At 41.8% G+C, this 27,848-nt stretch overlaps 1 protein-coding gene across 1 annotated transcript in view; it reads left to right on the forward strand.

Annotated features, from left to right (window-relative positions):
* ACO1 (aconitase 1) overlaps window positions 1–27,848 on the forward strand; it is a 65,296-nt gene that overhangs the window by 11,028 nt on the left and 26,420 nt on the right. Inside the window, exons 2-8 of the mRNA XM_045468684.1 lie at window positions 13,981–14,099; window positions 15,147–15,315; window positions 16,346–16,483; window positions 22,779–22,848; window positions 22,975–23,158; window positions 23,630–23,769; window positions 27,236–27,407. Of these exons, the coding sequence (XP_045324640.1) occupies window positions 14,003–14,099; window positions 15,147–15,315; window positions 16,346–16,483; window positions 22,779–22,848; window positions 22,975–23,158; window positions 23,630–23,769; window positions 27,236–27,407 (970 nt within the window). The 5' untranslated portion in view covers window positions 13,981–14,002. The remainder of the gene's footprint in view (window positions 1–13,980; window positions 14,100–15,146; window positions 15,316–16,345; window positions 16,484–22,778; window positions 22,849–22,974; window positions 23,159–23,629; window positions 23,770–27,235; window positions 27,408–27,848) is intronic.

The following is a 27,848-nucleotide window of genomic DNA, read 5'->3' on the forward strand; positions in this document are numbered from 1 at the left end:
CCTCCCCAACACCAGTCCAGCATCCTTCTCCTGAGGCAGTCCCCCAGACTACCAGAGTGATCTCAGAAAATCAAATCAGGTCTTGAAGCATCCAGACTAGAATCCTTTAATGGTGCCCCTGTCTTCAGGATAAATCTGAACCTTCTTGTGAGGCCCCTTGTGATGGGGACCCTGCCCCCTTCCTTTCCCTCCTCACTTAGCTCTGCCCACATGCCTCCTGTACTTCATCCACCTGGGCCTGCTTTATGATTTCCACAGGGTCACACTTCCATGCCTTTGTGTGCTGTGTTCTCTGCCCCAAATATACTTTCATTGACTCCCTCCATTTGGGAAGTTCTGGTTTTGCCTGTCCCTGGAGATCTTCATGCCCCGCCTCCCAGGCTGGATTAGCTGTTCTCCCAAGAGGTTTCTTTATCACCATTCACCACTGCTGTAGCATGGATCTCATGATATTGTCATTAATTCCTCCTGTCTAGTCTATGTGTGACTGAAGAGCAATGGGGACTGTGTTCCTTTTTCCCAGTTGCCTATAAATGTCAAATGTATGGGGGCGCCTGGGTGGCTCAGTCAGTTAAGCGTCCTACTTCAGCTCAGGTCACGATCTCACGGTCCGTGAGTTCGAGCCCCGCGTCGGGCTCTGGGCTGATGGCTCAGAGCCTGGAGCCTGCTTCCGATTCTGTGTCTCCCTTTCTCTCTGCCCCTCCCCTGTTCATGCTCTGTCTCTCTCTGTCTCAAAAATAAATAAACGTTAAAAAAAAAAATTTTTTTTTTAATGTCAAATGTATGAACGAATTTACATCCTGTCTCTTAGACAATCCAGAGAGGCCCAGGCGCCAAATATGTCTAATGCTATTTTATTACTTGTTATGTCTTTGATGCCATGAAATGGCATTTGCATATAGATGCCATGCCACTCTCTGGGCCACTGAAATAGGGTGAAGGCTTAGCTGCTTAAGAGGTAGGCTTTAGAGTGTGATGGACTTGATTTTGAGTTCCAGCTCCCCCTTTCAATACATCTGATATTTAGCTTTGGTTTCCAGCTCTGAACCACATCACTGAACTGCTCTGTGGAAAGAATGTGATGGTCAGAAAACAGGAGCATCGGGTCATCCTGGCAGTTGTCTTTCTTTTGGAAAATCAATAAATATATGGGTTTATACCTCAAGCTTCTGAGAACTCTGTTAGCATGAGTCATCATTCTTAAGTCCAGTTCTGAGGTGAGTGAGGGTTGATGACCTCAGAAACTTGGGAAATTCATGGAGATAAATGCTGCCCTCTGAGACCCTGGCAGCCTGACACCCTGCCTCTTGTAGCAACACTCTTTCTTTCTAGTTCCTAAAATTTGAGTTAGAAAAGTTCATTACCAAACATCTATACAATTTGTTCAGAAGCTTGAGGAAATCATGCAGCTTTTCTTAAAGAATGGATATCAATTACACCTGCCCCATAATGCTTTTAAAAACACGGTGGTCTGCCCCTACCCCATTGCTCTCGCCTCAAAAGTTAGATGCAATAGGGGGTCTCCTGGGTGGCTCAGTCAGTTAAGCGTCCGACTTAGGCTCAGGTCATGATCTCATGGTTTGAGCCCCAAGTCTGGCTCTGTGCTGACAACTCAGAGCCTGGAGCCTGCTTTGGATTCTGTGTCTGCCTTTCTCTCTCTGCTCCTCCCTCATTCATGCTCATTCGCTCTCCCTCTCTCTCTCTCTCTTTCTCTCAAAAATAAATAAACCTTAAAAATTTTTTGTAAGTTAGATGCTATAGGACTTGGTTCTGCAAAATGTCACTTTTGGGGTGTCTGCAGGTGTCATTTTTGAAGCCCCACTGATAACTGTGGGTTACTGCAGGGTAGGAGACCCACATTCCAAGAAGAGGCTGAAGACTGACCTTTATGAGGAGAGGATGAGATCAGGAGCAGAGGGCTGGGTCAGGACGCCTGGGGGGCCCTGCCCTGCTTCTTCCTTTCTGACCAAATGTTTTATGACCCCACGATGACTTTCCTGGAAGTATAAATTCTGGAGTTGACAAGCCCTTTTGTGAAACTGCTTCTATTAGACCACAGTGATATCAAAAATTAAAACTATTTCTGTTCTTTTGAGTTTGTCCTACTGCAGTTAATTTAAAATGAACTTAAAGAATGTGTCAGGTAAGCCTTCCTCCTTTGGGAATTACATATGATGTTGTGCTGTCTTCACCAGCAAGCCTAGAACTGGGAGTCTTGACAAGGCGCAGGGGCTACTCCCTCAGACAGTGCAGTGGCCATGGCCCCTGTCCCCCAAATCCTGTCTGTTGGCTTTGGCAGTGGCTGTGTATGTCTGCTGAGTGAGTCATGATCATCTTAATGATACATCCTAAAAATTTCCAGTGTTACTTAATAATGAAGTTCAAGGAAACAGAAGGGTTAGATTTCAGGAAGTTAGCTACTTTTTAAATGTAATCTACTATTTTCACATTATGACTTAATTTCATATCAGACTTTAACAAATCCAGTGTTGGGAATCTACAGTTAATTTAAACCAAGTGTAAAGCTAGGACAGTACTTTGTAGTTTGTCTTCAGACACGGTCCCTACAGTGGCCAAGTCTGCTGCCTCCCCACCTTGTCTCCTTTTCTGCCCTCATTCACCTTGCCCTGGCCTCCTTGCCTTCCTCAGACCCGCCTCAGGGCCTTTGCACATGGTCTCACCCCTGCTCCAGTTGTACATAGCATGTCCCCTCACTTCCTTCAAGGCTCCGCTCAAGTGGCTCCATATGAATGAGACCTCCTTTGATCTCTCAGTATGCTTCACGGCCCAACACTCCCTACTGCCCTTGTCCTGCCTATCCACAGAGCTGGTCACCATCTGACATTCTGTTTGTATATCATTTAGCTGTGTACTCTGTCTCCCTCCTCATGGAAGCACCACACAGGCAGGGCCTTTGTCAGTTTTTTACTGGGTGTATCCCCAGTGCCTAAAACAGTTCCTGGCACATACTAGATGGTTAATATAAATGTGTGTTGAATACATGAATAATGAAGCATAGAATTTTTTTCACTCAGAAGGGACTTTTTAGGATCATCAACTAAACTTATGTTACAGGTTAGGAAACTGAGGCACAGAAAGGTTATATGGCTCATTCAAAATGGAACTCAATCATTTCAAAACTGTGACAGCTCTTTTTAAAAATCTAGGAATAGGGGCGCCTGGGTGGCGCAGTCGGTTAAGCGTCCGACTTCAGCCAGGTCACGATCTCGCGGTCCGGGAGTTCGAGCCCCGCGTCAGGCTCTGGGCTGATGGCTCGGAGCCTGGAGCCTGTTTCTGACTCTGTGTCTCCCTCTCTCTCTGCCCCTCCCCCGTTCATGCTCTGTCTCTCTCTGTCCCAAAAATAAATAAACGTTGAAAAAAAAAAAAATTAATTAAAAAAAAAAATAAAAATCTAGGAATATATGTGGAGCCTTCTGGGCAGTTGTCCAGGATGAGATGGAAGAATAAGTGAAAATAGACTGATTATTTAAAAATTTGGCAAAAACAGGGGCACCTGGGTGGTTCAGTCAGTCGAGTATCTAACTCCGGCTCAAGTCATGATCTGCAGCTCATGAGTTCAAAACCCACGTCGGGCCCTGTGCTGACAGCTCAGAGCCTGGAGCCTGCTTTGTATTCTGTGTCTCCCTCTTTCTCTGTCCCTCCCCACTAGCACTCTGTCTCTCTCTATCTCTCTATCTCTCTAAAAAAATAAACATTGAAAAAAATTTTTAATTTAGTAAGGAAATAAAAATAAAAAAGACAAGCAAATTGTGTGATGGCAAAACTTTCTGATACAGAGGCAGTCTTATTCATGTTTACAGACAAGGGTGCACGTCGCATATAATTAGTGCTCAAGAAAAATGGGTTGATGGATTTGGTTATATTGTTGCACAACAATTCCTTTCTGCAAGACCCTTCTTCTGCACTACCTGTTTCTTTGTTTACATTCTGTCCGAAAATAGATCGTTGCTCTTAGGGCTTCTTATTCAAAATTCTTTCCAACTACCCCATTTAAGAGATTTCTGTGGGTAGTTTTTGTTTTTGTTTTTTTAGGTGACCTGGTCTCTGGGAAAATCCGGAGATATTTAGTTATTCCAGTTGTCCAGATGTAGTTACATCAAAGAAAGCAAAGAGCTAATCTTTCTAGTTCTCTACTTTGTGAAAAAATCCACTTGACAAGCCATGGTGGTTTGCTGGCCTGGGTGGTTCTGACCTCAGTCTTATTTATACTTACATAGACATCCTTGGAATCTCGCTTTTGACAAAAAGTTGTTTATAAGTAGCATGATATTTAGATACACAACAGTCAGTTTGGGATTGGGACCAATTAATTTCTCTTTAAACAGAAAATAAATGAAGCATTGCTAATCCTTATAGTGAACTGAAATGAACTCTAGAGATGCAGTGACTTGACTTTGACTTTAGAGTTGGGACCCGTGAAAATTCAGAATGGGTGTATTTAGGAAAATGTGAGGAGGGGAGAGATGGGAAAACCACATAAAATACAGAAGAAACCTCTTTCTGTTGTCTGGATGGATTTTAAAAGCCCACCCCTGTGTGCCTTTAGATATCCTAAATAATGTGGAGCGTGTGTTGTCTGTACTTTATCCATCACTCTCCACTAATCTCTTGGAAACTCTTTGAAACTATACAAGCTCTCCTGGAAACTGATAGGCACACTCCCCACCCTCGAGAACTAAACAAAACCTCTGTCCTCCCCACCCCATTACTGGCAGGAGTCCCGCTGCTCAGGCTCACTCCTCTCCCCTGCTGGTTGATTGTGGGGCCCATTCATACTGCCCCTCTTTCCCTATCCTGAAACAACCTAAAAAGATTCAACTCTGATAACAGAAGCAGCTAAATCTTGGATTTCTATACTCCAGAGTCTGGAAAGTGACTTGAAGAGGTGTATCTTACTGGATCTGATCACTGGCATTTAGCTAAAGTCAGTCGACCTTTCCGCGCATTTCTGCAAATCTGGCTGTGCCGAATAAGCATCACGGTGTGGCGTTCTGCAGGGTGTATGGTCGGAGATGTTCCTCTGGCAAGAGTGATGGGTCAGCAGTGTGCTGCCCATGCTCTGTGTTCAGTGTCCTAAAACCCACTTGCAAGATTGCTGCCTGCTTTGGAAGTTCAGTCTGGGTAACAGAGAGCAAAGCTCACTGAACCAAATGGGGTTTTGCCCATGATTTAAGCTAATGGGGCCTCTTACCTTGCTATAACCAGCTAGGTTCAGGATGCACCTCGGCATGGGGTCAGACTGTACATCAGACCTTAGAGCTGCCCAAAGATTTTTAGGGTTCCCAGAGCCCAGTCTCATCCACACTAAGAGCTCAGTGAAGTCCTCCTCCAAGGAGAACATCTGGTCACCAAAGGCCATCTGGGTATCACTCGGTTTGGTCTGTGTCTGGCAGACTGACACTTTACAAAAGAAGAAATTCAGATGTCAAAGAGACAGATGAAAAAGTGTCTACCTTCACTGGCAATTAAAGATACGCCCAAGATTAGCTTTTTAATCTTTCCATTTGGCAAAGAATTATGTTGCCTAGTTGAGGCACCTCCATTCACTGCCTCAGAGAAGGGTCATAAATTGGCACGGCCTTTCCCAGGCCACGTGGTGATGTTTAACACAATGGAGACATGCAAATCCTTTCACTCAGCTGTCCTACTTCTAGGGACCAGAAGCTAGGAATTTATACTAAGGAAATGGATTGAGGACCTACTCAAAGAAGTGTGTACAAAGGTTGCAGCATTGTTTGCCTGTTAATACCTGGAAACTAAGTATTTAACTAATGGGAGATTTAAGTAAATTGTTGTAGATCTAAATGATAGATTTTTATGGTGTAATTAAAAATGATATAAAATATCACCTGATAGCCCAATAAAGATGTATTGCTGAGTGAGAAAAGGCAATTTGCAAAACACTGTGAGGTCTAATCATTTTTTAAAGAAATCTAAATACATTTATTTCTTTTTTTTCCAATATTTTTTAATGTTTATTTTGAGAGAGACAGAGTGCGAGTGGGGGAGGGGCAGAGACAGGGATACACAGAATCTGAAGGAGGTTCCAGGCTCTGAGCTGTCAGCACAGAGCCCATTGTGGGGCTCCAACTCACAAACCATGAGATGGTGACCTGAGGCAGTCAGACACTCAACTGACTGAGCCACCCAGGCGCCTCAAAATCCAAATACCTTTAAAAGTCATGTTAGATGAAACTCCAAACCATGGTATTACAAGTGACTTTTATTTTCTTTTTGTTTACCTGCACTTTGTAATATTTCTGCAATGATCATCTTTTACTTAGTGTAATATTTTTGAAGTTCTCACCAGCCTAGAAGATATGGTTCTGCAGCAAGTTTGGTCTCCTGCTGGGATTGCAGGACAGTAGGGTGATGGGGAGAAGGGGGGCTGGAGGAGGGCTGAGGAGGATGGTGAGAAGGAAGGGGTCCAGCTTGGATTGATACTTGTGACCTGTATGACATATGCAACTGATCTGTCTGATGTTAAATGTGAACCATTTACAAATTCTTTAGTGAACTGTTTCACTGCATCGTTGGACAACAAGGATGTAGTTTGGAGGAGCATAGTGGGTTTATCTAAAGAGTAATAGTCACAAATTTACTTTTAAATAAATCCTCATCAGACATTATTAAAGACAGAACCGTATGTTGTGGTTTCAGGAACTTTATGAAGTGTTCTAGCTTCCTTTTAAAAGATAGTTTCTACTTAAGAAACATTTATCTACTTAAGGATAATCAATGTTGACTTTATTTTAGATTTTTTTCTATTCATTTCTATATATGATGGTATGTGTGTGTATGAATGAATATATACTAATAGTCTTGAAGTTTTTAAATTAGATTCTCATATATATATAATTCAACTTCTTCTATTTCATTTCTATTAATGTGAGTCTTTGCTCACATTTCTTATGTTGAATCTGAGTAAGGAATTGTATGTTTGATATTTATATCAATAAAATTTATTTGCCCTTACTTGTCTGCCTCTCGTAGAAAAAAAACTAGTTACCCAGGGTAGATTATGAAAAACTTAACTCTAAGTTGTTTTCCCAAAGTTCAGCTGCCAGTCAGTTCTCTGGTATTTTGCACCACATGGAAGGCTCAGTCAGTGATTAGAGAACTAACTCACAAAAGTGCCAGAAGACTGTGATATGCCTAAGTGGTACTTTTTTAAACTTTACTTTTGGAGGATTTTGCGCATACTTTTTATCCCTGCCAGAAATTTGCACTTCATTGGAGAGAAAATCAGCTGTATCTTCTTCCTAGGTCTACCACTCATAAATCTAGTGATCCCACTTTGCTTCTGGGGACCTCTGTCTCCTGGTCAGGAAAATGCTATGGCATCTCTAAGTTCTCTCCAGAAGGCTCAACATTCTCTGATTCTGTCTCATCACCTGCATAGCATCTAAGGCCAGGTGTCCCACGGGCATGGTGGGGGATGGGTTAATGCCATGCCACATATGCACAAAAAGGTGGTGCCTCTCTGAGTCCCCTGCAGGTGTCCAAAATTGAGACCAAAGGTTGTTTGGCAGCAAGACTGTGGTTGGGGAGGAACCCCAGCTCTGAACTGCCTGCACCTACTTTGCCAAGAGCATGGTTCATTTGTTAAATTAGATCTGTCTGCCTATGCCTAATGTTTAGTGTTTTTAGTAATTTGCTTTAAAAATCTGGTGTTCAGTACTCTTTCCCCAACCTCTCCTGTCCCAGCACAAGATGTACCTGAGGGGATCATGACAATGTACAAGTCACCCAGCTGGTATTTCAGGATGGGTTAGCTTTGAAACACACTGTTTCTCAACTGAATAATTCTCTTCATTTTAAGAGTGTGAGCTAAGTGTAGAGAAGGGTTTCAAGTACAGTGCAAGTGTCTGTCTTTAAATTCCTTTTGTATGAGAACTGTTCATGCGTCCTACTTGATTCACAGGCCGGGGCCAATGTTCAGCGGTCCTACGGTCCTGAACACAAGGTTCATGAAGCACAAGTTCTGAATGAGCTCTAACATCACTGCTTAAAAGATATCATTTCCCTTTCTTAACTTTCTTTTTCTTCTTCTTTTTAATTTGTTTTCTCTTTTCCTCTATGCAATACTGTCTTACTCTGTGGAGCAGAAAAGGTAGCACCCATGCTTATTTCCATGACACTAACCCTCACCCTTCCAAAAAGAAAAAAAACTAGGATAACACTCCACCCGCTCCCCAAAAATCCACAACAACTCTCTCTGTTCACTCCTCCCTTTTATTAGTATTGAATGGGAATTAGGTGAAACAGAAAAAAGGCAGGAACAAAACAGAGGGAAGGCAGGATGGCAGGTAAGAAGGGAGTTGAAATGGTGGGGGTCTGTGCTTCCTGTGCATGTGGGAAGTAGGCAGCGCTCCCTGGCCAGCTGGTGGGGTTTCTAGATGAAACCCAGACCTCGGGGAGTCTGCAGGATTTGCAGTAATACTTGAGGTTTGAGGATGGGATAGGAGTCTGGCCAGGGGAAGGCAGACCTAGGAGGCATTTATGATGCCTAGATTCTACTTTGGATCTGGACTGTTCCCAAGCCAAAGGTCTTTCCCTTCTACCCTCCTTGGAACACAGTTGTTTCTGGCTTTCTCTTGGACTGCTAAAGCATTGGGAGCTCCTATAAAGTGATTTTAAGACAGGAGTAATAGCATGAGTGAAACCTGGAAGGGATTTCCAGAGCCCCCCAGCTTTTTGAAAGGACAGTTTCCCAGAAGCAAAACCAGTTTTGGGTTGCTGCTATTGCTTGTCACTGACCTGTGACTTAGTAAAAGTGGCAAGGGGCGTGTGACAATGCCCAGCTCAGACTAACGTGCTGGGTGACCCCGGAAAGAAGGAAAGGCAACTCCAGTATTCCAAACTGAGTCTCCGCAGGAGGGTTTCTCAGGCCCATGAATCTCTCCTGTTTTGTTTTTTGGGGTTTGTTTGTTTGTTTGTTTGTTTTAGCTTTGGGGTTGGTCTGTGACCTCTACACAGCACCACCTTCAGAACCGAAGTTGCTGCACCTGGGGTGGAGGAAGTCGCTTGAGGGTGGGGTGGGAAGAGCCAGGATTTCAAACCTGGCTCTGCCTCTAACTAGGTGTATGTCCTTAGGCAAATTTTTGTATCTCTCTGAGCTGCAGTTTCCTCAGCTGTAAAATGGAAATAATGATATGCTTTAGCTTACAGAGGTGTTGCCAAAATTAGAGAAGATGGTGTAAAGCGTTGGGTATATTTATGTACCAGTACCCGTGTACTTATGTGTTGGTACTTAGTAACTGGTGACTGATTTCTTTCTCTTTTAGCTTCTGCAAGTAGAATTTGGTTCATTGATTAGTGAAATTAGACAATTGTCTAGTTGGTTTTTGCATGCGCACAAGTTAGGGAGTGACAGAGAAAGAGGGAGACAGAGGACCCAAAGCTGGCCCTGTGCTGACAGCAGAGAGCCCGACACGGGGCTTAAACTCACTTCATCATGACCTGAGCCGAAGTCAGACGCTTAATCGACCGAGCCACCCAGGCACCCTGACAATTTTCTAGTTTTTAAGGAAAAGGGGAGGCAGACGGTAGAGCACTTTTTACACAAGCCATTTTCCCTAAGAGCTCTGTCGGTCACCATATCTGTCCTGAAACACTGGTAGGCTTCATAGGGTGGTGGGAACAGCAGAAATTGTGTAAGGTTTTCAGAGTTCTGCCAGAGTTATGGGGCATTCGTAAGCTATAGGGAAGTAAACTGACACATTTCATCCACTGCGTCATGGCAAACGGGTACAACTTAGCAGTTGGTTTAATCGTAGACTTTTGGCAAACTTGAGGCACCTGTCCCCATTAGGGTTTGACACAGAGATAGGGAAGAGTCAAAGACTCAAGGCTTTTTAAAGATGTGAATGACTCAGCCTGCCCCATTCTGCAAGGGCCTCCCACCACTTCCTCTGGCTGCAGAGATTCTCAAATGTCCCACAGCCTCTGTGGAGAGGCTCTTTTCCTGACCCATTTCCCAGGCAGGCCAAACAGCAGTTTCACTGTTGCAGTTGCTACTGTGTGGGGTAGAAAAGTTACATCTAGGGGCAATGGAATCGGTAACAAATCAAAGGGAGAACAGGATTATTATTGCCTTTTTCAATTTACAGCCTCAAAATTACAATCAGTGGAATTATTAGTCTTGTTTTCTGAGCCCACCAATTTGTAAACTTATACAGACAAGCCAGCGTATTTCTTTTTTTTTTTTTTTTAATTTTTTTTTCAACGTTTATTTATTTTTGGGACAGAGAGAGACAGAGCATGAACGGGGGAGGGGCAGAGAGAGAGGGAGACACAGAATCGGAAACAGGCTCCAGGCTCTGAGCCATCAGCCCAGAGCCCGACGCGGGGCTCGAACTCCCGGACCGCGAGATCGTGACCTGGCTGAAGTCGGACGCTTAACCGACTGCGCCACCCAGGCGCCCCAAGCCAGCGTATTTCTTACTAAACAGTATATTTATAGGTTTTTTTTTTCCTCCTGACTGGCTCCTCATTTAGTGGGGATGAACAATGAGTATCTCACATCTGTGTAGCACTTTAAGAAATGTGCTCTGTCCTCCGGGGCACATGGGTGGCCCAGTCGATTAAGCATCCAACTTTGCCTCAGATCGTGATCTCATGGTTCATTGGGCTCTGTGCTGACAGTGCAGAGGCTACTAGGGATTCTCTCTCTCTCTCGCCTGCCCCTCCCCCATTCATGCTTTCTCTGTCTCAAAATAAATAAGTAAAGATAAAGAAATGTACTCTGTCTTCAAAGCCACAGTGTTCCTACCCAAAGCAGTCCTAAGATCCTCCAGCCTTCCACACTTAGGGTTCAGCTGTATTTCTTCTGCCCCATGATTCGGTGATTCTCTCCGTGGCTGTTTTCTCTAGCTTTTGCCTCTTCTTTCCATCCACCACTTTTCCACATCAGCTGCCGCCATCCAGTTGCCCACGCAGGTTACCTCTCGCCTCCTTTCTCTCTGTAGTTGCCTACCTGAGTTTTCCGTCTCTGATTACCCTGCCATTCTCCAGTCTGAGACATCTGCCAGGTGGGGCTGGGACACGTGTCACGGGCTGGCAGTCCAGTGGTCACATAGAGCCCACAGGCGTGTTCGGTTTAGCCGTCATGCTACAGACTCACACAGTATTTTAGAAACATTTAGTTACCAACATTTCTAAATCAAGAGAGTTCACGTAGAAAACCCGACTGCCAGACTTGCTTGAAAAATTGGATGATCTGTCAACAGTGGGCTGGGCATTCCTGCATCAGCTCTAGGCTGGAGCCAAATGGCCACTGCCCCCTTAGACGGCACATTCCACCCAGGCCTGCTCCCTCCTCCCACCTCCCCCATCAATTCTGATTCAGTAGCTTAGGGGTGAGACTTAGGAATCTGTCTGTATTTTTAACCAGAGCTATCCCTGGGCAGTTCTAACTCAGATGGTCTAGGGGCATATGCTTTTATAAACACAGTTTCCCTTGCTGGCCTTTCTTTAGTTTTGGTTCCAGAATTCCCAGAGAAGGAAGTGGATTGGCCCAGATTAGGGCAGATAGCTTTCCCTCTCCCTGACAAAATGGCAGCCCCTGCAAAACCACATGGAACTCAGGGAAAGAAGTCATTGCCGGCACAGAGATGCTGGCAGACAACCTCACTCTGTCCTCTGCATTCTCTAGTGCTCCTGACAGGTGTCTGGCTTGTCCTGTGGCCTCCAGCCCTGCTAACTCCAGGAAGGCAGGGGCTGCTTCTCAGTCCACTGCCTCTCCCCAGAATTCCCTAGCCCTGGACTTTAGACAGAGGATATACACAAATATCTATTTCTTTTAAACTTTCAGTTTTCAAAAAGTTATATGGGTAAAAACACAACATGGGTACGTGGCTAAAAACACAAACAAAATGAAAGGATGTGTAGTAGAAACTGAGTTTTACTCCTAATCTTGACTTCGAGGCCCCTGCCCTTCTTAAAGGAGCCAGTCGCTTTGGTGTTTTCATGAAGCTATGGGCCTGTCTAGGGAGACAAGAACCACTTGTAACTTTTTATCCTCCCAAACGGTCATTTCCTGTTACAGACACACCACATTTTATTGTGCTTTGCAGATACTGCCATTTTTTATAGATGGAAGGTTTGTAGCAACCCCGCTTTGAGCAAGTCTGTTGGTATCATTTTCCCAGCAGCATTTCTTCACTTCCTGTCTCTGTGTCACATTTTGACAATTTTCACAATATAGCAAACTTACTCATTATCATTAGATTTGGTATAGTTGTCTACAATCAGTGGTTATGACTCCCTGAAAGCTCAGATGATGGTTAGCATTTTTTAGCAATAAAGTATTTTTTATTTAAAAAATTTTTCTAATGTTTATTTTTGAGAGAGAGAGAGAGAGAGAGAGAGAGAGAGAGACAGAGTATGAGAGGGAGACACAGAATCTGAAACAGGCTCCAGACTGAGCTGTCTGCACAGAGCCCGACGTGGGGCTTGAACTCATAAACTGCAAGATCGTGACTTGAGCTAAATTTGGATGCTTAACTGACTGAGCCACCCTCCTGCCCCAGCAATAAAGAGTTTTTTAATTAAAGTATATACATTGTTTTTAAATAGATTAATGTATAGTGTAAACATAACTTTTATATGCACTGGGAAACCAAAACATTCTTTTGACCCACATTATTGCAATACTTGTCTTATTGTGGTGGTATGAACTGAACCCATATGTTCAGAGTTTGCACATATTGTTTTCTCATTTTACAGTAATATGTTGATCATTCCATATTAGTCATCCTCAAATATGTTAAATATTTAAGTATTCATAAAACCCCTAAATTAATTGGGGAAATGTTAGTATTCTTGTGTTTTTTTTTTTTTAAGATTTTAGTTTTAAGTGATCTCTACACGCCTCAGAAATGTTACTATCCTTTTTTATTTTTAATGTTTGTATTTATTTTTGAGAGAGAGAGAGAGAGAATGAGCAGGGGGAAGGGCAGAGAGAGAGAGAGAGAGAGAGAAAGCCAGGGAGGAACAGAGAGAGGGAGGCAGAGGATCCAAAGCAGGCTCTGCTCCAACAGCAGAGACCCCAAACCGGGGCTCGAACTCATAAACCATGACATCATGATCTGAGCCAAGGTCAGACGCTGAACCGACTGAGCCACCCAGGCGCCCCGGAACATTACTATTCTTATCTCAAAATTGGGAAATGGATTGGTTGAAGGATTTTTGCCCCAGGGGTAGGACTAAAAAGCAAATTTTCTCATTCCTTCTCTACTTGCTATTCCTACTTTTTCCCTGAGTCGTACATTTATGTTATTTGAAATTGCTATTTATCTGTGTGGTGGAAGCTAGGAACAATTACTTCCCTGGTTCACTGCTTATAATCCTGCCTGGAGCTGGGGTAGAGGGTCTCCTCCACACTCACTTGGGAAGTAAGTTTAGGCCTTTACGCCCCACTGCAGTAACAGAGATTCCTTGATGTGAACACTTTGTTGCCACCTCGTGCAAAGTGAATCAGGAAGACTTCAAACTACCATGTTTCTTTCAAATGCTGCAGAGACTGTTGCAACAGGAAATAGTGCTTTCAAGCCCCCACTTCCAAAGTTCAAGTTTTATACAATTCCATGTCATCTGCTATGACCTTTTACCTCCTGTCAGGCAAGACATGAGTCCAGCTCAAAGGGCCGGTTTGTATCTTCAGGATTTACCATAAGACACGGTATATCTTATTGGTGGAAGAATGTTGGAAAGTTGTAGACATAAGACAAAAGTGTGGGATTTTATGGTCTCTCAAGAGGTGAATGCTAGCTTTCACAATACCTTCACAGAAGTCCATTTTATTTGCTAGGAATATAATTCTTGTAGTCGTTTATGTCCTGCCTTCCTCCTGTGAAAAGATGAGTGATGTCTTGAAGTGAATATCTACCGTGATTGTCAAAATAAATGAGGTCCAGTTTTGACAGTTAGAAATTAAATGTTCCCTTTTCTTTTCAGGGACACGTGGCCATCAGGAATCATGAGCAACCCATTTGCACACCTTGTTGAGCCTTTAGATCCTGCACAACCAGGAAAGAAATTCTTCAATTTGAATAAACTGAAGGATTCAAGATATGGTAGGTGCATGGCTCTATGATGTTAATTGTTCTGACAGCAGTTTGAGTCTCGTTTGCATAGTAATTAAGCTATGTAATTAATTAGCCTTTAGGAGATTTGAAAGAGGGAGTAGCAGAAATGGCTGAATGGTCTTGAATTAAGCACACAAACTCACACACCTTTTCTTACGTTGCTCATTTTTATGTTAGTAATTATTATATACATGTGACATTTATATAACACTTTATAGTATATAGAGGGTTTATACATATATATTACATCATTTAGTCTGCATAACAACCCCTTGAGGTCATGTTTATAAAATGTTAGAAGTCCTGAGGAAGCTGAGACCCAGAGAGGGTCAATGACATGATCAAGAAACAACAATGTGGGTAAGAGCAGAGGACAAAAACATGTCTTTTTTATCCCAAATCCTCTGCTTTTCTACCTTTGCACTCTTGTCTTTTCCAAATAATATTGGTGAATAGTTTTCATAGATCAGGAATGAACATTTCTTTTATAAGTAAACAAAATAGTTTTTCTTCTGAACTGTTGTTGTATCCTTGAACCCACTACCAGTAGCCATTCTGCATGGCATGTGGGCTTATATTTCCTTTGAAAGGTGTATGTGACCAAACTTTGGTCTTAATTACATTAGTTGTAAAGAAGTTATTTTCTCATTTCTTGAACACTAGTTTTCATAAGAAATATTACTGTGTGTGTGTGTGTGTGTGTGTGTGTGTGTGTGTCACTTGCCAGCACGTGATACGGTAAATATCTAGGCTAACTTCTTTCATGATGACCTAACAGAAACTATTAATGGAATCCAAGGTAAGGCAATCATTTATTGTGAAAGAATTAACTTTTTCTATTACTGAATGTCTTTTCAACCCATTCAGTATTCTTACATATCGAACTGTTGAAATCAATTTAAATTTACCCTCTTTCCCTGTTGGAAAATAGTCTGATGCTTCATATCAGGTTTATATGGGGACTGGCTTTACAATAGCTCTTATAATATGGTGTCTCATGACTTTATTTTGTTATACTTTTTTCTTTTTTTCTAGAACGCTTACCATTTTCTATCAGAGTTCTCCTGGAGGCAGCCATTCGGAACTGTGATCAATTTTTGGTGAAGAAAAATGACATTGAAAATATCCTAAATTGGAATGTCATGCAGCATAAGAACATAGAAGTGCCATTTAAGCCTGCCCGCGTCATCCTGCAAGACTTTACGTGAGCCTAATGTCACTTCACTTCCCTGTTCACTGCCTCCCTTGCCAGCCTTTAAGGAAAGCTTGAATCACACACACACACGCACACACGCTATGACTGTATAATTTATCACCCATTATCCAGACACTTTTGAAAACGAAAGAGGTCTGTTATCCTGGACAGATAGAGATTGTCTCTGACAAGTGGGATGTGTAGTCACTCCACTTCTTCCAGTGGCAAAGGTCATTGTTTTTGGAGATCCTAACCTTAAGTATACTAACAAAAAGTGGAAGAAATAGCATGGAGTAGGGCTATCTTGGAATCTTCTCTCCCTCACATCCTGTCACCCAGATAGCCAGGTTTGAAACAGCTGTCCTTAGAATATCAATATGCTGTGTCCTGAGGGGAGACTTGTAGTTCACAAGGCCTGACCTGTTGCCCTTAAACCTCAGTTCACATCCTGCTATTCCTGGGAGTCTTTATTCCCCATTACGGCCTGTTTTCTGAGATCTTGCCTTTCCATTTTTAAGTGATGTTATTTTATTCCTTATAGAGACGAAATTTTACTTTACCAAAGGACAGTCTAGAGGACAAATTTTATCCTCAAAATAATAAAAAGGAAGGATTCACAGCATTCTTCTCTGAATTACATCCATGTCTTTAAATTTGGTTGGAGGTTGGAGGTTGGAGGTGAAATCCGTGTATCTTCTATAGGCCTTTGTTACCCCCCCCCCCCCCCACGTGAATGGGAATCAGCCATGGCAGTAACAGCCCCAGTGTTAAGTGCACATTTTACCACGGTCTCTAGACCGTATTTGTTGTTAACTTTAATGCAAAATTGCATGTAGAGATACCACTCAGTCATGGCACTTACTACCAATTTCTGCTCAAGGAAGCGTGTTTAGAAACTTCCACTTTTCTAAGGCATCTATTGTTAGCCCCACTGATGAGACTGTCTCGTGGCCAGTATTGTCACTGGAGGCAAAAGGTGAAAAATCTAAGTACACTTGTTTAACAGTTTTGTTTTCTGTTTAATTCTCTCTTTTCTTAGGGGTGTGCCAGCTGTGGTTGACTTTGCGGCAATGCGCGATGCTGTGAAAAAGTTAGGAGGAGATCCAGAGAAAATAAACCCTGTTTGTCCTGCTGATCTTGTAATTGATCACTCCATCCAGGTTGATTTCAACAGAAGGTGAGAGATTAGAATGAATACTTGGGTTTTCTGTTTTGTGCAGAATCTTGGAGATCAAGTCTTCTTTGTGTGTGTAAGTAAACAAAAGAAGAAAATCTTTAAAAGATGTATTCAGAAAAACTCAAACTTAATACAGATTTTCCAGTGAAGATTTTTTTTGGGGGGGTGGGGGGTTATTATGTGTGGTTTTTTTCCTATTCACTTCTTTTGGGGCCCAGGCTGAAGGAGAAAGCTTCTGGTGATCACAGAGGCTCAAGAGGGCAAGTGGGAACCCACAATATCTCTTGAGGCTTAGATTAGGGCTGGCAGATTAGAATGCTGTCTATTTGCAATAATATTAATCAAAGCAAGACACACAGTCAAGCCCTAACTCAGGAGTGGGAAGTACACTCCATCTGTTGTAAAAGTAAGTGCAAGATTATACAGCCAGGGTTTGGATACAAGCAGGGCAACCAGGTACTGCTAAAAGGCTGATATCTTAACCTAGAAGAATAACTAAATAAAGTTATCTTCAACTATGAGTGCAGAAGAAAGAACTATACCACATTCAATGCTGGGAAAATTAGTTACTTGATAGAGCAGGTCCTATGAATTAAAGCATTAATATTTTTTAAATTAAATCATGAAAAATTTTAAAAGAAATATAAGTATGTATATGTCTTGATGAGAAAGATCTTTCTAAATTTAAAAGCAGTAAATGAAGCAAAAAAGGAACAAGGAACTATAGATTTAATGGCTTCAAAGTTAACGGTAAATATCTTTAAAATATTTGCAACAAATACAACAAAGGGCTAATATCTTTAATATATAAACCTTGTGTATAATCCATTAAAAAATCGTAAAACCCAGCAGATAAATGGGTAAAGGAAAGTGGATGTTTCACAATAAAAGGAAAAACAAATGGTAAACACGACATAAATCCTTTTCAACTTTACAAGTAATAAAAAAGTAGATTAAATCCTTGAGATACCATTTTCTCCTATCAGTAAAGATTAGAAAATAAACATTATTAATTATAAAGGTGTCATGAGGGAGACACTTTTATGTGCTGCTGATCACACTGAATTCGAAATGATGAAGGCAGTGTGTATTAAGATTATTAGAAATCACCATACTTTCATCCTGGAATTTCCACTTCTGAGCATATCCTTCACAGATATCTGAAATTCAGAAATAGCTTAATGACTACATAGTGTTCATTAAAGCATGATTTATAATAGTGAAAACCTGGAAGCATCCTAAACGTCCAACAAAGAAGAATGATTAAATTAAGGTATGTCCTTGAAGTAAATTATTAGGTAACATTTGCCGTTATAATTATAAAGCGTTTAATAACACTTGGAACATGCTCATGTCTTAGCTCAATGAGCCAAATATAAATTGCTTGTATAGTATGATTTCAGCTAGATGAAGAACTATACAGAGATTAAAAGATTGGAAAAAGAGATGCCAAACTGCTAGATGATTTATCTCTGGGATTGTAACTGTTCTTCATTTTCACAATAAGAAGCTATTGGTTTGGTTTATTTATTAGTATTATTTTTAGAGGCAGAGCGCAAGCAGGGGAGGGGCAGAGAGACAGAGGATCCAAAGCAGGTTCCATGGTGACAGCACAGAGCCCGACGTGGGGTTCAAACCCACCAACCACGAGATCACGACCTGAGCTCAAGTCGGACACTTAACTAACTGAGCCACCAGGAGCCCCGGAAGCTATTGTTTTTAAATTAAAAAGTCACTTAAGATATGAAACAAACCACTCAAAGAGAGAGACAGAAAACTTTATTTGCTTCCTTGGGGACTTAAGTGGGTTCCATACAGCCTCAAGGGAACTGTAGTAGCTGGTCATTCTCAAGTTAATGTCAATATCCAAGCCAGATAAATTCAGGATAAAAAGACATCGGCTTTGTCCCCTGAATTGATCGTTCTTGGAACAGACTGGAGATTGGGCAGCTGTTCCCTTTCCTTTGGACTCTAAACTCATCCTTAGGCAATTTGTCTTTTCTTTTTTTTCCCTCCTTGAATCACATGAGCTCAATTTAATAGTTTGGTGTCAAAGGGAAGAATAAGAAGTACATGGATAGAATGTTATTCTATTTGAGGGTAAGGATATTTCCTAACACCCCACTTCAGAAGTTATAAAAGTAGCCTCGCAAAATCATTGGCAACTTTATCTTTCCTGAAGATTCTCACTGATGTTGATAATTTACCTTTATTTCACTGCCTGCAAGGGGAAAGTACTGGTGGAGATAGAATGTAATTGTTTTAATGTCTGAAGTCTTTTGACTGAAAATTCAAAGAGCTCCTGGCTATTATTAAGCAGTTAATGAATCTGAGTCATCACCAAGTTCACTGTGATTTTTTTTTCCTTGAGACCCATCAACTCTGATTTCAATTTTTTATGGACCCTTTACATTTATACCGTAGTACTGAAAACATTATTATAAAAACAGCAAAGTCCAGGGGGGAACTTTGATCCAAATTGACATCCAAATCTGGCAAACACTTTTTTTTTCTTTTTTGTAATTAAAGAGAACATTTCTGTTAGAAGTATGTTCATTGGTGGTGTTTTGTTTTTATTGCTTGAGTTTGGTTTTGCAATTTGACCTCCCAGGCTCTTTCCTCATTTTTGTAAGGAATTAAATGTGATATGTCTCAACTTCTGTGGGACTGTGTGCTGTGGGCTTATTTCCAGCTATTTCCAGAAATGAACTCAAAAAACTGTGGCAGGGTGCTGGGATGATAAAGGTTCTCGTTTAAATATTTCCGAGCTCTTTGCCTTGCTTGAATAATAATAATTGGCCGCACACCATTTTTAGGAATGGAGGGTCTAGCTAACTCATTATTGTAAAATTACAATAATTATTCAAAGTTACCTCAAAAATAACCTTTTCTTTTTAAAATCCCAACAAGAATATCAAAACGACTTCTGACCAGATTTCATGAGTGTGGAAGCTCTCTCCTGTGTAAATAACTATAAATAACTCTGTAAATAAGTTTGTGAATTTCTGGAGTACCATTAAAATGTAATAGAAACTTTGATATACGTCCAAATCTGAATTCAAATTACATAACTAGGGAGAAATTTCCTCTTGAGTCATATTCAGAAACTTTATTAAAAGCTCAGTAGATTGGTGAATTCAGGGAACTTCTGAGTTCAAATTCAAATTCTAGGTCTGTTCATTCATCCCAGTAACTAGAACTGTTCATTGAGCCAAGGTTAGAATAAAAAAAGTTTTGTTTTAAATAGTAAATAAGTTTTTACCTAGAGTTAACCTATCTTAAAACAGCCTGAGCATGTCTGGCTTCTGCTTATCCTGTGAATATGTCATTTACGTCACACTGGCGCCCCAGAATTCTCTGGGGTGAACATTCCCCTCCCAACCCTGCTTCTGCTGTGAGAGGCTCTGTTGTCCTTCCGCTGCTGGAGGCATGACGGGGAGGAACCCTGACTGGGTGTCCACAAGTGCTCCGAGTAGAAGAGCCACGGGCACCAGACACAGGGCCACACAGGGAGTCTGGAGGGTTCGGCCAGCGGTATCACTTGATCCAGGGTGCGGACCAGGGAGGGAAGAGCTGGAAAAGGCACGGAGAGAATACAGGAGAGAATAGAGGGTGCAAAGGCATGAGGGAAGTGAGGTTTGGGAGAACATGAGGGCTTCAGCATGGCTGAAGTTAAAGTTTGAACCAGGCGATAGGAGAGGGCTCATAAAGGAAGTTTGAGAGATGGCTGGGTGGCTCAGTAATTTAAGTGCCCTTACTCTTAATTTTGGCTCAGGCCATGATCTCACAGTTAGTGGGTTCCAGCCCCGCATCGGGCCCTTTGCTGACAGTGTGGAGCCTGCTAGGGATATTCATTCATTCTCTCTCTCTCTCTCTCTCTCTCTCTCTCTCTCTCTCTCTCTCTCCCCCCCCTTCCTCTGCTCTCTCTCAGTCTTTCAAATAAATAAATAAAAGTTTTTTAAACAAGGAAATTTGAGGTTACACTGAAAAACTTCATTTTTTTTAAATTTTCTTTTTAATGTTTATTTATTTATTGAGAGAGAGAGCAAGCCAGGGAGGGAAACAGAGAGAGAGAGAGAGAGTGCGCATCCCAAGCCAGCTCCGGGCTGTCGGCACAGAGCCGGATGCAGGGCTCAAACTCACCAACTGTGAAATAATGACCGGAGCCAAAACCAAGAGTCAGACATTTAGCTAACTGAGCCACTCAGACGCCCTTGAAGAACTTTGTGTTTTATTTAGGGAAGAGATTTGTACTTTACTGAGAAATGGGAAGCCATTGGCAGGTTCAAGATGGGTCATGATAATCTATGTTTTAGAAAATGGATGCTGGTGATGGTATAAAGGTAGGTTGAAGAGACTGACAGAGGAGCCAGTTAGGCCTTTTCTGGAGTAAATGCTTGGATAGTTGTAGATACTAAGTGGTGGGAGGGGAAGTCAGTCGCTAGATGATACGGACAGATGGGGACGGGGATGAGGATGAGGTTCAGGAAGCAAGCTCATGTGTTAGGGTGTGACCCGTTGAGTATGTGGTGCCTGAGGTGTTCCTGATGCAGATAGATGCCTGGGATACATTGGAAATGTGGACCCGGCCCTGAAGAGACAGGTGGGAGTCAGAGGGATGGAGCCCTCAGTGTACTGGTAAGAAGGTGGAAACGAGTGCCTAAAGGAGTAGCTGTACTGGTCCAGAGGATCCAGAGGCTCTCTCTTTCCAGGGGTAGCACACTGTCCTGCCTTGTTCCCCTACATCACCATATCCTTTCTCTATTTCTACCTTCTGCTTTTCTCTCATGCATACACACACTCACAGACATTCATACAGTACATCAGGGATCACCTTTTTTTGTAAAGGGCCAGTAGTAAATATTTTAAGTTTTGCTGCCTACACACTGTCTCTGCTCACATATCCTTTTGTTTTCAACCTTTAAAAATGTAAAACTTACTGCTTGCTTCAGGTCAAAACCTGTACAGACATTGGGCTGGATTTGGAGTTTGTGGACCCCTGCTCTAAGGCACCCTCAGGAATTGATTCCCTTAAAGCAGCTGACACTTAACCTTGGAAAATATTCACATCAGGAGAAAGAAGTCAGTGTTGTAACTGAGTGTGTAAATGTGTAAACTGAGTAAATGCTAAGTGCTTGCAGCCCTTTTCTTCCCAAGGAGCACCTACCTGTCTTTATCTGGCTGACTCTTCTTCATCCTTCAGACTGGATCAGTGTCATTTTCCTCTCGAAGGCATTCCCGACCCCCAGTCTGAGTTTGTGACCCTATCTGAGTGTTCCCCTGGCACTCTGTACTTCCTGTATCATGGCATGATGGTCACACTCCTGTAATTGCCTGGCTGTTTCTCTGTATCGCTCACCAGGCTCTGGGCACCAAGTGGGCAGTGCATTTGCCGCTGTTGCATGCTTGTGTTCCCAGCAAGTGGCAAGGACAGGCTCTGTGGATCACTAATAAGTTTAGAAGAGTGGTGGCTTCCTAGTAAAGTCAGTAGGTGTTTACTATTAATGAATGAAGTCTGACTTGGGTCTTAGCTATTAATTTTACCGCCCTTTCCTGGGTTCACTCAATCCATGATATACAGTTTATGAGTGCCTTCTGTGCCCAAACCTGTGAAGTTGTAACTATGAGTTGTTCTACTTTGACTCAAGACATATGTAATTTGATTATAAAAATCCTGGAAGAGCTTCTTGATTCCCTGCTCTGCCTATGTCTTTCCTATTGGACTGAATGACTTTGAGTAAACTCCAGCATATAATCCGTGCTTTATAGATACTCTTGGGTGGCACCATTCTCCTCAGAAACCTCTCCGGGAGCTAGGAGACTGATTTTGTAAAGGCCTGTGCCTCCTGGCATCGCTGTTTCGCTATCTCCCAACATAAACAGATGAAAATACCAGCCCGGACCAGGCTCAGCTCAGAGAGGTGTCGTAACAAGGTCAGGCAGGACGAAGTACAGAGACCAAGGTTCTTTAAATCTCTAAGCTGCTGTTGTCATCATAAATGTCCAGACACTGTTCCTAAAAGTCAGGCTGTGTGACTAGACTAGCTATAACTTGAATTCACTTAATGTTTGTTACTCACCATGTTTAAAGGTATTATAGAGATCAATTGAACCAAATAATAATTACTCTTTTTACTTTTTCTGATTACCTCTCATTTCCCATGTAAATAAACGCATTGGTATCGCCCAGCAAGGCCGCAGATGAAATTGCCAATTGGTTTCTTTATCACTGAGAAGTCTGACCGGTAATATTTTAAGCCTTAAAATTTATACATTCAGCTTTTCTCTCTGACAGGGCAGACAGTTTACAGAAGAATCAAGACCTGGAATTTGAAAGAAATAGAGAACGGTTTGAATTTTTAAAGGTATGGGCGGAGTTTGCTTCCATTGGCTGGTTGTTTATAAACGCGGGTACGAGGGGGCGGTGCCAAGGAGCTGGGCTGCATGGAAGTGCATCGGATATTCATTGCGTTCTTTCCGGTCCATCCTAGTGGGGTTCTCAGGCTTTTCGCAACATGAGAATTATACCCCCTGGCTCAGGAATCATCCACCAGGTGAATCTGGAGTATTTGGCAAGAGTGGTATTTGATCACGATGGCTATTATTACCCAGACAGCCTTGTGGGCACGGATTCGCACACTACCATGATTGATGGTTTGGGAGTTCTCGGCTGGGGTGAGTATTGTTGCAGGTTCCTCTTCCACACACGCTGTTCTGTAGTGTGTAGCCTAATTCACACTGATCCCGTTATAACATCCCAGTAGCACGACTTTGTGTGACCACACATATCAGAGAGACATTTTTGTCTGCTTTATTTACTGTTGGATTTCCAGTGCCTAGAAAAGCACCTCACAGGTACTCAGTAATAATGTTTGGAAGAACGAACTGGAGCTGTTTGTTAAAAATGGAGACTCCGGAACCCCACTTTCCACTTGGTATAGAACCAAAGGGATTGTGATACTGCTGTTTGGGGGACCACACTCTGAGAAGTGCTTATAAAAATTCTGTAGAGGGAAATAGAAAAAGATAACTACTCATTACAGGATCCAAATCTACACTAGGAAGACATTGTAATGGGGTTGAATTATGCCTGAGGGATATAGTAAGGCATGCTGAAAGCATTCTTCTGCCGTGCCTTCCTTGCAGGAGTGGGTGGTATCGAAGCAGAGGCAGTCATGCTGGGTCAGCCAATCAGTATGGTGCTTCCCCAGGTGATCGGCTACAGGCTGATGGGAAATCCCCACCCTCTGGTGACATCCACTGACATTGTGCTCACCATTACCAAGGTAACAACTTGCCCCCTCTTCCATGGTCTTGGGCAGTCACAGTGACGGGAGGAAATACATGCTGGCGTCCATCTTGGTTTCTCTGCGCACTAGGAAACAGTATGTTGATGATTTTTAAAAAGAGATGAGGAGAGGGTTCTTTGTTAAGTTTTAGATAATTATGTTCATTTTACTCTTCCATGGCTGCATGGATCCTTTTCTTTAAAAGGGTACTTTGAAATTGTGAAATAGTTCAGACACACAGAAGTTAAAATGACATTGGCGTGCACCACCACCCAGAACTAACAGTTGGTAACATTTTGCCACCTTTGCTTCAGAGCCCTCTCTGTATGTATACTTTTTATGAGATAAAATGGGATATTTATGGCTAAAGACATCCTCCACATTCTTAGAAATAATGGCTATCCTAACGTTCCAAGACTCATTCCCAAGCATGTGTTTATACTGTGACTACATTTTCTCACATGGTTCTTCTTTATATGTAAATAGCAAACTGCTCCTATGAATTTAATTTCTAACTTGTTTAATTCCCTTCTATGTATTCTAAATTACAACAGATGTTTCTCCAAGCTGGAAATACTCCTTTTTTTTTTCTTTTTCCTTAGCTTTTGCAAGAAATAATGGGTTTTTTTTTGGTGATTTGCTTGCTTTGCAAGAAGAAGGCAGTTTCATTTTGAAAGATTATTAGAAAAATGATGGTTTTTTATTATCACAGACATTTTTTTCTGGTTGTACAGTTTGGAGGCTTGGAGTGTTAGGGATGGCCACTATCCTGTTAAAGGCCTCCTGTTAAAGGCCAAAGATGTTTCTCTTTAATCTTTATGGAATTTGGAATCACATTTATTTGAACACTGTAGCTTTTTTGAGAAGTCTGTGCATTATTCTTTAAATGTAGAATAATGTAGGTCTTGCCCACAGAATTTGGCAGAATCCCACATAACCAAAAGAGCCTGACGGTTGTCCACACAGTTCATGAAACTGGCTTCGTGCAGGGCCACGTCAGTCACTGAGGCCCCAGCCCTGGCTGATGGTGTGTTTGGAAAATATATGGGAGTCAGACTGTCTAGATCTTTTGGTTACATTTGACTTATACCTCTGTTCAGGAAATTTGTTCATTATACCCTTGAAAATAATCCATTTACTTATCCGCTTAACTAGTGCAAGACCATTTAGGTTGAAAGAAAGTATTTAATTTTTAGCACTTCCAGTGATCTCCTTAGAGAGAAAAAGCCCTTCTCATTTTGGAAAACTTTTATTAATGTTGATATTTGTGATTTGGGCATTAACTTTTTCTTTTTTTTTCTTTTTATAATTATTTTTGACGTCATTTTATTTTTTTATTTAATTATTTTTTAAATTTACATCCAAGTTAGCTAGCATATAGTGCAACAGTGATTTCAGGAGTAGATTCCTCAATGCCCCTTACCCATTTAACCCCTCCCCCCTCCAAAAACCCCTCCAGTAACCCTCTGGTTGTTCTCCATATTTAAGCCTCTCTTATGTTTTGTCTCCCTCCCTGTCTTTATATTATTTTTGCTTCCCTTTCCTTGTGTTCATCTGTTCTGTGTCTTAAAATACTTATATGCGTGAAGTCATATGATATTTGTCTTTCTCTGACTAATTTCACTTAGCATAATACCCTCTAGTTCCATCCACATAGTCGCAAATGGCAAGACTTCATTCTTTTTGATTGCTGAGGTATACTCCATTGTGTGTGTGTGTGTGTGTGTGTGTGTGTGTGTGTGTGTGTGTGTGTGTGTATACCACATCACCTTTATCCATTCATCTATCAGTGGACATTTGGGCTCTTTCCATACTTTGGCTATTGCTGATAGCACTGCTATAAGCATTGGGGTGCATGTGTCCCCTCGAAACAGCACACCTGTATCCCGTGGATAAATGCCTAGTAGTGCAATTGCTGGGTTGTAGGGTAGTTCTATTTTTAATTTTTTGAGGAACCTCCACACTGTTTTCCAAAGTGGCTGCACCAGTTTGCATTCCCACCAACAATGCAAAAGAGATCCTTTCTCTCCACATCCTCACCAACATCTGTTGTTGCCTGAGTTAATGTTAGCCATTCTGACAGGTATGAGGTGGTATCTCATTGTGGTTTTGATTTGTATTTCCCTGATGATGAGTGATGTTGAGCATTTTTTCATGTGTCGGTTGGCCATCTGGATGTCTTCTTTGGAAAAGTGTCTATTCATGTCTCTTGCCCATTTCTTCACTGGATTATTTGTTTTTTGGGTGTTGAGTTTGATAAGTTCTTTATGGATGTTGGATACTAACCCTTTATCTAATATGTCATTTGCAAGTATCTTCTCCCATTCTGTCGGTTGCCTTTTAGTTTTGCTGATTGTTTCCTTCACTGTACAGAAGCTTTTTATTTTGATGAGGTCCCAATAGTTCGTTTTTGCTTTTGTTCCCCTTGCCTCTGGAGACGTGTTGAGTAAGAAGTTGCTGCAGCCAGGGTCAAAGAGGTTTTTGCCTGCTTTCTCCTCGAGGATTTTGATGGCTTCCTGTCTTACGTTTAGGTCTTTCATCCATTTTGAGTTTATTTTTGTGAATGGTGTATGAAAGTGGTCCAGGTTCATTCTTCTGCATGTTGCTGTCCAGTTTTCCCAGCACCACTTGCTAAAGAGACTGTCTTTCGTACTTTGTCAAAGATTAGTTGGCCATAGGTTTGTGGGTCCATTTCTGGGTTCTCTATTCTGTTCCATTGATCTGAGTGTCTGTTCTTGTGCCAGTACCATACTGTCTTGATTACAGCTTTGTAATACAACTTGAAGTCTGGGATTTTGATGCCTCCAGCTTTGGTTTTCTTTTTCAAGATTGCTTTGGCTATTCGGGGTCTTTTCTAGTTCCATACAAATTTTAGGATTGTTTGTTCTAGCTCTGTGAAGAATGCTGGTGTTATTTTGATAGGGATTACGTTGAATATGTAGATTGCTTTGGGTAGTATTGACATTTTAACAATATCTGTTCTTCCTATCCAGGAGCATGGAATATTTTTCCATTTTTTTGTGTCTTCTTCAATCTCTTTCATAAGCTTGCTATAGTTTTCAGTGTAGACATCATTTAGATTTACAGGAGAGTTGATGTAAAGAATACAGGGAGTTTCTGTTACCTTTCTTCCAACTGCCCCAAACATTAACATCTCACATAACCGTGGTACATGAAATCAAAATGAAGAATGTGGGTCCAACACTGCTAATGAAACAAGTAACTTCACCAGTGTTTTCAGTAATGACCCTTTTCTGTTCCAGGATTCAATCCAAGATTCCACACTGTATATAGTTAACATTACTTTTTAAATTTTATTTCTTAGAGTAATCAAAAATATGTTGGGCCACGTCATTGTTTGTGTTTACGTACCAGGCTAGTTTATAAGAATTGTAAGGAGGTAGTTCTGCATTTTAAATGTGGGCTGTCAAGTCTCAGACTTTTCTATTGTTTTGCTGCCTAGCACCTGCGTCAGGTTGGGGTAGTGGGCAAATTTGTCGAGTTCTTCGGGCCGGGAGTAGCCCAATTGTCCATTGCCGACCGAGCTACTATTGCGAACATGTGTCCAGAGTACGGGGCGACTGCTGCGTTTTTCCCAGTTGATGAAGTTAGTATCAAGTACCTGGTGCAGACAGGTAAGTGCAGAACCGCGAAGGCAGAAGCCCTTCGTAAAGTTTCGTAGAACTCTGGGGATTGGAGAACTGCCTTATGCCTCTGTCCCTTGGAGTGCACAGGGTTAGACTTACGGTGTTTCCCCTTTTCTCTGTAGAGTCAGAATGGTTGTTGGGATTTCAGAAGATATGAGACAGACACTGTATGGCCAGTAGAAAGAGCTCAGGTGTTCTGGAATCCAAGTTATTCATGCTGGTCTCTACTTCTAGTTATTTGACAGGAAACAAGGGATCTTAGTAATGAGAACAGCTGTCATGTGCTGGGCACTTGCTATGTATTTGCTCTCACCCTCTTTACAGATCTGGGGTAGATTGATAGATGAGTTCATTAAACTAATCTGAGAGAAGACTGAGGATCAGAGAGAGATGTAGGGTATATATCCAAAGCCAATAAGTAATGGAGCT

Source organism: Leopardus geoffroyi, chromosome D4 (assembly GCF_018350155.1).
Source record: "Leopardus geoffroyi isolate Oge1 chromosome D4, O.geoffroyi_Oge1_pat1.0, whole genome shotgun sequence".
Lineage (NCBI taxonomy): Eukaryota > Metazoa > Chordata > Mammalia > Carnivora > Felidae > Leopardus > Leopardus geoffroyi.